The 10,299-nt window shown below is 46.6% G+C and overlaps 1 protein-coding gene across 1 annotated transcript; it reads left to right on the forward strand.

Moving 5' to 3' along the window:
- The first annotated feature begins 1,053 nt into the window (after positions 1-1,053).
- gramd1c (GRAM domain containing 1c) lies at positions 1,054-8,991 on the forward strand. The gene is made up of 17 exons (XM_068747961.1): positions 1,054-1,167; positions 1,255-1,378; positions 1,905-2,005; positions 2,310-2,405; positions 2,496-2,576; positions 4,857-4,975; positions 5,062-5,215; positions 5,308-5,467; positions 5,569-5,712; positions 5,828-5,946; positions 6,026-6,168; positions 6,265-6,368; positions 6,595-6,759; positions 7,311-7,377; positions 7,485-7,604; positions 7,719-7,824; positions 7,959-8,991. The coding sequence occupies exons 1-17, from the start codon at positions 1,069-1,071 to the stop codon at positions 8,025-8,027; spliced, it is 1,971 nt and encodes a 656-aa protein (XP_068604062.1). The 5' UTR covers positions 1,054-1,068; the 3' UTR covers positions 8,028-8,991.
- Positions 8,992-10,299: the final 1,308 nt, after the last annotated feature.

Here is a 10,299-nt window from a genome sequence, read left to right on the forward strand (position 1 = left end):
CGCTGCGTGAGTGTGTGTGTAAGAGTCGGACTCTTCGTCCGCTCCTTTCATCATGTCGTTCCCAAAGAATTAAACATGGGGTGGGGGGGGACAAAAGATGGATTGTGTGTCTGCTGTTTGGCTTCCTCGCCTTCGGAGCTGCAGAACTGGTTTCTCTGCATGTCGAGCTCGCCGGCTGCCTCCCTCCAGGGACGGTTCGGATTCATTTCAAACCGCTTTAAATGATTTATTTCGGAAACATTTTAACGGTTGTAGCCAATCTGTGCTGTTTTACGCGCCAGTCCTCCACAGCTGGAGGGAATCAGCTGGAGGGAATCAACTGGAGGGAATCAACTGGAGGGGGGGGGGCATTGTGGAGCCTCCATAGGTGTGATCATGACCAATGAATGGGCGTCGCCAAATCTGGAGGTGACGACTCCCCGCAGGTATGTTCCTCCTGGCTGGATGAGATCCACCTGCGCCGGCATTGACGCTCACGCCCTCAGAGCTGTTTCCTTTGACCGTGATCGGCGGTAACGAACCCAGAACCGGGACGCTGGGTCCGCGCCGCGGCAGGTAAGCGACCTAAAAGCCCCGAAGGCTCAGCGTGGACGCGCGGAAGTACACGTTTGACGACTTTTGCAACAAAAAAAGAAAAATCTTTCATGTTGTTTTTTTTGTTTGCCAACCGCGTCGATGGATGTTCACTATCAGCCAAACCACGAGCGCAGCGTGGAGCGGTTTTACGCGTGGAGGAGAAGTGGAATATTTGTTTAACTGTTTAACAAAAAGCGAGAAAATGTCAACCTCACGCTGGTTTTGGTTCGTTGGCTTGATCACACTTCCTCTCTGCGTGTCTCTCCTCGTCAAACCCGTTCGGCTGCGGTGAAGATAATGACTTCCCGTGTGACGCCGCTACTTCGTCACGTTCACCACTAAGGTTCAAATCACGCTGTCGAAGTTTAACACCCAAAAAGACCCGCACGTTTTATTTTATTTGTGTATTTATTCCACGATGACGCGGATAAAGAGGTTGCGCTGTGCGTAAAAGCAGCGCTGTCTTTGCATTCTAGCCCAGCAGCAGCGCAGATGGATCAGGCGTCCACCCGATCCGGGGTGGCTTCTGATGACATTACGGATGAGTCGACGTCCCTGGCGGATGTTAGGTGGAGCTCTGACGAAGAAGAGGTAAAGGGATGAATAAATAAAAATACATCCTCCGTGGGGGTCACTCCTCCAACTTAACAAATACACATTTATCGATCTGTCCATCAGAGCTCTGACAATCAGGCCCAGTGCCTTCTGGCGCCTCAGGCTCCTCTCGCAACCTACAAGCAGAGGTTTGATGAGTTTAAGAAGCTCTTCAAAGAGCTGCCAGACGCAGAGAAACTCCTCGTGGGTGAGTTACAGACTGCTTCTGGAGCAATGTCAGTATTTTAAATCACATTACTATTATTATTATGAGAGATTATTATGCAGTTTCTGTTTACCGTTTAAAAAATATAATGGTTTTTGGAATATTTTTACATCTTGTGCAAAAATCTTTACGTCAGGTGAAAATTTAAACGGAGCTCCTCAGTATGCGAATCTAATCCAGGATTATCTGTACAGTATAAAACGCACAGAAAAAATAGAATTTGACAGACTTTCATTTGAGCACTGGTCACAATTTAATGTTTATCTAAAATATAGTAAAAGTTTAAAATCCTTTCCTCACACTGAAATCAAACCTGCACTGATAAAACTTTTAAATCACTGTGAAATGATCATGACAGAATAAATATGACAAACAGCACTTACTGGAATTTCAAATTAATTGACAAAATGGAGATTATTTTGAAAGGTTAGAGTAGACGGCTAATCCTCATCTCCTGCTAGATGTTGGATTACATTCCGGCTCATCTGCATGCACGGTTTTCCTCCAGACTACCCGTGCGCTCTCCAGCGGGACATCCTCCTTCAGGGCCGCCTCTACCTCTCAGAGAACTGCCTCTGTTTCTACAGCAACGTCTTCTGGGGTACAAAGGTAATAAAAGACAGGAAGAGCAGGCATTCAGAGTGCAAATTATAGTTTCATGTCACTCCCAATTAAGTATTGGACAAATGAAAGACATGATAAAATGAATTTACAAAAGTTTTTACTCAGATTTTAGTCACTAAGAGTGGAGGGATCATTAAGAGTCCAATGAAGGGCACATTTTAAAAACAACTTATTTAAAAGATATTATCACAAAATAACTTTTGAGTGTAGAGGAAGTATCTGCTAATGTAATTTTATTTCTTAAGTCTACAGACTTCCCCATGTTTTTTATTTTTATTTTATTTTGAAGATTACCCTGACTCTTAAAGACGTCACCTCTTTGACCAGAGAGAAAACCGCTCGTCTGATTCCCAACGCCATCCAGGTGTGCACGAGTACAGAAAAGGTATACGGCGAAGGAATTCAGAGGTTCATCTCAAATTTCATAAACGCTCAATCGACTATTGTAAAACGTGTTTTACGTCTTCGCTCCCAGATCTTCCTCACTTCCTTCTCGGCTCGAGAGAAAACGTACCAGAGTGTTTTCCAAACGTGGCAGAGGACTCTGCTCGCCAAGGTAAGACGCCTCTAATCGGCCGTCACACTCCACGAAGGAGTAAATATCGTCTGTGCGGGTTGAATAATACTCCCTCTGCCATCGTATCACAAGGATCTCTGCTGAAGTCCGGCACTCTGACTGCTGGGACCAAAATACCTCCGGGTTCTGTGACTTGACTGCATTTTGCAGCGCTTATCTGATCGGTCCAGAGTGCACGTCGCGTTGTCCTCTCTTCTGGAGCTTATCAATGCTGCTCTTCTGTTGCATGGAGGGGAAAAAGATTTGCACAAAAGCAGCACTAACTGGGTTTCTGAGTCAAACACGCACTTATGCCTTTTAAGAAGTTTCTTGTTTTCATTCCAGCCCAGGAATGGAAGATGGGGGGAAAAACTAAACTCTATAAAGATAATGATGGAACGCAACCCTAACCTCATCGATGGGGGTCAGTGACATTTTGTAGAGGAGCGGCGGCGCTGGAATGGGGAAGAGCTGATTTTAATATTGGTCTGGCGCAGAGCGTTTCAGCCACCTCAGGTAGCGTCCTGCGTTCTCTTCTCAAAGGAAATGAAGCCACTGGAGACGTGGAAAGCAGCACAGCCCCCCCCCCCCCCCCTCCCGCCCCTACAGAAATCACCTTTGTTCAATGCTTGCTGCGTAGGTATAGGAAATGTAATATGCCTGACAACATGGGAAGCACCTTTGCTTAGGTCTCCATTACTGCAGCTGCTCAAACAGAAAAGAAAATTAAGTTAAATTAAACCTCTTCCGAGGCATTCTAAGACAAATTATGTAAATATAATCTAAAAGTGAAATATTTAACACTGAACTGCTTTTATATTTTAAAATGTTCTTGCTAATAATCATAATGATTCCACAAAATAATTTGCCTTTCCTGATCTGCCTTAATTCACTTACACAGAAAACTGAAATATGAGACTTCATTGGGACAAAGCAGATCAAAATTGGGGCAAGTGCCCCCCCCATCAAATGGGTCCAGACGCCCCTGGCCTGAACTCTGAGCTGTAAATCCAACTCCTTTGGTTTTGAGAGAGGAATGGAGGCTCTTATTGCTCATGGGCTCCATGGCAGCAGCTCTGCTGGGATCTGCAGCACAAACAGCCTACAAAAGTTCATTGACCCCCCCCCCCCCCTTGCAGGTGTGGCTAAAAGGGCTAATTTACATTCACAATCCAGCTCTGACTCGATTCCGTTCCATTCACCCGTGTCGGCGTCACTACAGAGAAAGGAATGTAATCGGATTAAAGTCTCTCCTTTTGAGCCGGAACCCTAAATCCGTTCCGTGTTTAAAACGAGGCCGGCGCGTCTCTCGCTGCTTTCGTAAAAAGGGACTTCCTGAACGCGCCGCGCGTCTCCGAGCGCGGGACGGAAACCTTCCAGCTGCTGTCAGACGATCTACCTGCGACAGGTGAGCCCCGCGCGCGTGGATGGACGCTGAGTGCGTCCCATTACCGGTGGGGATTAACCGACAGATGTTGCTGACTGCGGGTCGTGTTTATAAAATCCAGTTTGGACCGCTGTCCTCGCGTTTGTGTGACGTCACACCGGTGCACTATTTCTCTTCTGGTTAAGTCGCTCATGATTGGTTCGAGATGTTTAATTGTCAGATTGAGCGTCTCTTTGATGTCAGTTTAAACGAGCCAACATGCGAGATACGTTTGTGTTGGATGTGAGTCACCTTTTTTTTTTGTGGGGGGGGGGGGGGGAACATTATCCAGCAGAGACGCGTTTCCAGGTTACCTGCAGCTCGTGTATGATAAACCAGGGAGGTAGCTCGACATAAAGCTCCACTGGGGCGCAGACCCCCCCCCCCCCCCTCCCCACACACACACACACCATTTAGTTATTAGTTTATAACCCCCTATTATAACAATATTTATTTCAATATAGTACAAATTATTATTTTATGCCTTTAAAAGAATAAATAAATGTTTGCATGAATGTTTGTAAAACATATTTTGACTGACGATGTTTTCAGTTTCTCACGCCGCTGCACCGAAGTGTCGCCTTCGGCTGGTTAGAATAGTTTGTATATTATAATGCACTTCAAATATTTTTGGATAATGTTGTAGGAGAGAAACTATTTTACTGCCATTAGCATTCCTTGAATGAAATTGTAAGGTCCCCCGATTATCCTGATTTGAGTCCAGCGGCATCGGTGAAGCCGGTTTAGTGATGCCCTTCCTCTCGTTGCCCCCCCCCCTCTAGTGATGCCCTTCCTCTCGTTGCCCCCCCCCCCCCCCTCTAGTGATGTCCTTCCTCTTGTTCCCCCTCGTCTAGCCTCTGACCGGATTGGAATGGCTGCAGATGGTGAAGCAGCATTATGGTCATGAGCTGGGCCTGAGCCATGAAGATGTTGAGAGCTTGCAGTTATCAGCTGAATCAAGCGTGCAAACCAGGTAAGCACCCCCCCCCCCCCCCCCACACACACACATTCTGATGCAATCTGATGTAATCTGAAACCTCCCGCCTTGCTCGCCTTCAGCCTGATGGCGAGGCCTGGCGGCGACGATGGCCTCGGGAAGCTGGAGCAGAGCTCCTCCGGCCGCCTCCCCGGGTATGAGCCGGGGCCCCTTGATGCCTCCACGCCCCAAGTGGAAGACTTTCCGTCCTTTATCGGCTTACAGGTTTCTTCCAATGTTTATTTTTTCTTCAGTAGTCGTTTGTGAGTGCGTCTAAACATTTTACTCACGTATGTTTTTTTTTTGGTTTTTTTATTCCATTATAACAGGACGACTCTCATAACGCCTCCAATCGCCAGAGTCCTGCTTCCTCACCGGACCGGCTCGTCGTCTCGGCCCAGAATTCCAAGCGCTCCTCGCTTTCCCTCGACCTCAACGCCAACGAGCACAGCGTCTCCGAGCAGAGCGGCTCGGAGAGCATCGAGGACGGTGAGAAGACACACACACCCCCCCCCCCCCGGGGCTCTGGAGGGCGTTTTAAACTAGCCACGGTTTTTTGAGCTGACTTCCTCTGCGCCGTGTCTCGACAGTCGAGGAGCGGGTGGGCATGTCCAGCGTGCAGGGCCGACTTTATTTAAACAGGGTCTTCCGCATCAGCGCTAACAAGATGTTTGAGCTGCTCTTCACCGACTCCAGCTTCATCCGCCGGCTGATGAGCGCCAGGAAGACAACCAGTAAGTGTTTCAGACTAAAAAAAGCAGTTATTGGCTGCTGTTGAAATGCTCTTACACCCCCCCCCCCACACACACACCCCCCCCCCCCCCCGCCCTGTGCGCTTTGTGTCACCAGACGCCAGCTTTGCCGCTTGGCAAAAAGACCCTTCGGGAAACATGAAGAGGAGCCTGAACTACACCATAACCATCAACAACCCTCTGATTGGCAAGTCCTCCACCGCTACGGAGAACCAGGTGGGCCGTAAAGCCTTCTGATTGGTCCGTCTGCGCCCGAGTGGATGAATTCGCGGCTCTAAATTGTGCTGCCTCTCAGACGCTGTACAAGGAATCCAGGGACGGCCAGTATTACCTCCTGGACTCGGAGGTGTACGCTCACGACGTTCCCTATCACGATTACTTCTACACACACAACCGGTACTACATCATAAGCAACTCGAAGCGGAAGTGTCGACTCAGGTAAGGCGGTCGTGCTTGCATCGTTTCGGCTTTTATCCTTTTTTTTTTTTTTTTTAATGCGACGGCAAGTTGAAAGTCTATTTTGTGCTGACCAAGGGTCTACACGGATGTGAAGTATAAGAAGCAGCCGTGGGGCCTGATTAAATCCTTCATCACCAAAAACTCCTGGAGCGGCATCGAAGATTATTTCCGAGAGCTGGGTGAGAAGGAAGCCGTTTCATTCGCTGTCTCCTTTCCTTGGGCTGTGGGTTTAATCTGTCTAATCCGGTATGAACAGTTTCCTCCAACGCGCCGCAGGCTGAGCAGCAGCTGGAAGGATTTTTATTTATTTTTTATTTTTCCACTAATAATTGTCCACAGACACACGCTTGTTTAACATTGTCGTTTTTTAAATGTCTCTGATGTCCTTTTGTCGATGTCGTACAGAGGCGGAGCTGCTGGAGGAAGAAGCGGAGATGAACCAAGGGGGCGGAGACTCTGCGAAGATGGGCGGGCTTCGGAGGAGGAGGCGGACCTTCAGCCGGACTCTCCAGGAGCACAAGAAGCCCGTCAAGCAGTACGGGCAAGACCTTGAGCAGCACGGAGACATGGGTACATGGCTTCGTACGTCGAAGTGATCGCTCTGGTGTCGCCGGCCTGTACAATACGAAACTAAAGATTTAGCCTCGCTATCAGCAGCGGTAAAGCTCAGTATAAATATTTAAAAAAAAATGCACTTGTGGCAGGATATCCTGGGTATTTAATGGCTTTATTTACTCAATTATTTTACTAGTTATTTACTTTTTTTTCTGCACGGGTTAAACAAACAAGATATAGTGTTTGTTTTGTAAACTGTAAAGCTGCTGACGCAAAACGAAATGCTCAGCTCAGGTGTTTGAATATTTAATGAGCAGGTATTTAGTTTCAGGTTTAACCGCTAAATAAAAAGCCTTGTAAGCACAAGTTTATGACGAGTTCCGTCTTCAGTAGCTGCGGTTTAGAGGCGGCGTCGCCGTCTCAACGCTTTTGTTGCACAATGTTGCGCGACACGAGGAGGGAAATGTCTCGACCTGAAATATGTTGCAATGACGTCTCGCATTCACGCTCAAACAGCTGCCGTGTTTTTTTTCTAACGATTGATCGAATTGATCTGCCTTGTCCAGTCCCAGTAGAAACTAAAGGAGCGCGCAGATGGAAAACGACAACGTTGGTGGCTGGGATGAGTGTGATGTAAGTCAGCGGCGTGTTTCAGTGTTTCTGTTATCCCCACGACCTCCTTGGTTCTTTGTGCGTTCCGCTATTGGCCGGATTAACCCCGCGTTGTCCGTCTCCCGCAGCTTGCTGATGCTGACGTTGATGAATCTGGGTCTGTTCTTCAAGCTGTGGGCCATGGAGGACACGGCCCACCGCATGTACCTGAGCACAAAGCATCGGCTGCGGGAGAGGACTGAGGCCAGGTGTGGAGTCTGTTCCTCGGCAACGTGAACGAGGGAACGAGTCTTCGTACTCTTCCTTCATTTTGCTTCTCCCTCTCTGTGTAGTTAACCAGCCTCTCTCATTTCCTCTGGCAGCTTGGCCCGTGATTATTCTGCCAGACGGGGATCGGTGCATCGGACCAGCGAGGATTCTCAGCTGTTGAAAACCGTACTGCAGGATTCCATCAACCTTTTAGAACAGGTGTGATTCTGAGTTACATTTTTTAAATACTGTGGACGTTTTTGGCGTAAGAGCTATTTGAAAAATTAACTTTGTTCGGACGCAGCCCGAGCCAAGAAATATTTAATCGTGTCACTTTTTTATTTTCCTCACAGCTTCGCGGCTCTCTGTTGGTCCTACAGAAAAACTTTGCAATGGCCAATCGCACAGCAACACCACAGTGACGCTCCACGCCCAGCAACAGCAGCCTCATACCCCCCCCCCCCTCCCCCAGCGGCAAACCTCCTTCGAGGAGAGCCGGGATGTTTAGCGATGCTGCCATGGAGACGTCTCCAGACCCCTGGCGTTGTACACGTTACCTGGGTTTACTCACGAAGCGTCTAAAGCTGTGAGGAGGAAGTTAAACCCGAGTCTGATCCACAGCGAGCAGCGGATGACATTTCTGCAGAGCCCGGCTGTCAGCTTCTTGAGCTGGTTTCTGTTTGCACAAATGCTGACGCTGGACTTCGGAAACGTCTCTAATGTGCCTACTTTTACTCTGGGAGAGATGCCACACCGGATGATTTACTGTATATCCTTTTATCTTTTTAAATTCAGGGGTAATCAACTTTATTTAAAACCAAAGTGTTTTATAGATCTTTTAAAAATTTGTACAATAAATATTTTCTTTTCATAAATCATTGTGTCTATATAAGCATTCAGTGCAGCGTGAATTACAAATGGGAAAATCAGGTTTTTATATTACTATATATGAGCCAATTGTGCCGTGCACTGGATTTATCGTGTTTTTACTCCATGCTGGACAGAACGGAGGGATTGCATTAAAGGTAACGGTGCCTCATTTGTCATCTGTACATGTGAATCGGTTTAAGGTCGTCTCTTCCCCTCATTTTCTGCACTGAATGATTTGAAGATTTGTTGAATGCAAATTTCAACATGTTTTGATCTGTCGTTTCAACAGAGATGATCAGTACTGTGTGCCAATACTGTCGACACAAAATGCGAGTTTGTTGTTTTCCTCAGTAGTTTGTGACGCACCACTGCAGCTGTCTTGAGTCTTGTTTCACGTTTACGGCGTTGCGTCACCCTCAGTTCAATCACTATTTCTGTTCATAACACTTTTGCGCTTGTCTCATCAATTAGTGGAATAACTGGTCGCTGTTTTGTACATTTTTAGCCTTATTGCAATACACCGTAAAAAAAAGTTACGTGTTTGTTCTTACTTGGATGTGAAAGATTGTTTTGTTTAGTTCACCAGATTTTCTTTCAGTATGTGACTCGTTATATTTTGCACAGTTATAATTTATAGATATCTTCTAGCTTTCACACAAGTTGCGATATATACAGATTATTGAAACGTGTTCGTCGATTTCCCTCTCCATTCTTCTGGAAGTCGGAAGTCCCACTTCTGACATCAATATTATGACTTTATTTCTCATAATATTAGGGTCCACCACGCCCTCTGGTGGTGTGGGGTGGTGAAGCATGTCATTCGATACACCCCATCAGCAGCAGAAAGACTTAAGCACTGTCTCTGAAAGGGTTAAATGGCAATAATTAACATAACTCTATTAAAAAAAAACACACAACACTACACAAACATTGTGAGTGATTAAAACAATATAAGTTGTGCGCTGGGCGGGGACAGTCGGTCTTCTCTGTGACGTCAGAACGGAAGCTGCGCTGGCTTTGGTGGAGGAGACGAAAGGAGCTGCTCCGGGATCAGCTGTTTGCTCCCGGTTTCCGGAAGCACCGAGCGCCGCTGACGTTAACGGGAGAGGGACTTTGTTTCAATGCCCGATCCGAAGCTTTGGCTTGTAGACGCTCGCCGCTCAGGTAAAGTACAGGCTGGCATGAATCATGCGATTTGTTGGGTGCGCTTCATTTAAGCTTCGGTTGACTGATCTCCGGGCGGTGTTTGAGACGCGGTGCTAAACTGAAAGGAACCGGAAGGAATGAACGAGAGCAAGTTCAGAAGAGTCAAATAAATACAAGAGGAAAATAAACTTATTATAAAATACACCTTGGGTGTTTATTTGCACATTTACGGGGTTGGGCGTGTTTGGTTTTGTTCCGTGTTAACTTTTCATGACATTTCTATTTAATCAGTTACACAAACTAAATTCACGGAATGATCAACACAATAATCAACACACGGTAATCGGTGCGTCCACATCAGCGTTTATTCCAGCAGTCGGTAATCCTGCTCCCTATGGACTGGTACAACCTCTGGATGAGAGGCGCTGCAGCCGGATCGATCCAGATCTTGGGTCGTTGTGATAGCAAAACAGAACAAAACTATATATATATATATAAGCCATATATATAAATGCACAACCAATTTTAAAATGGAGAATTATTATTATTTTAAAATGTATTAAATCCCCTGTTTTGATACTTGACATGTAAAACAAATAAATGGTGTCAACGGGCTCTGAAGGCGATCGTATCTGTAACACAGCTGATGATGATGACGGTGAATGTTTTCTGATTGTT

This window comes from Brachionichthys hirsutus, chromosome 14, assembly GCF_040956055.1.
Source record: "Brachionichthys hirsutus isolate HB-005 chromosome 14, CSIRO-AGI_Bhir_v1, whole genome shotgun sequence".
Taxonomy (NCBI): Eukaryota; Metazoa; Chordata; class Actinopteri; order Lophiiformes; family Brachionichthyidae; genus Brachionichthys; species Brachionichthys hirsutus.

What these genes read in the sequence shown, in the direction of transcription:
- gramd1c (XM_068747961.1), top strand. Translation starts at nt 1,069, where the DNA reads ATGGATCAGGCGTCCACCCGATCCGGGGTGGCTTCTGATGACATTACG. An exon ending in ACGTCTTCTGGGGTACAAAG is followed by an intron (nt 2,006 to 2,309) that starts GTAATAAAAGAC and finishes TTTATTTTGAAG; the next exon opens with ATTACCCTGACTCTTAAAGA. An exon ending in CCATCAACCTTTTAGAACAG is followed by an intron (nt 7,825 to 7,958) that starts GTGTGATTCTGA and finishes TTTTCCTCACAG; the next exon opens with CTTCGCGGCTCTCTGTTGGT.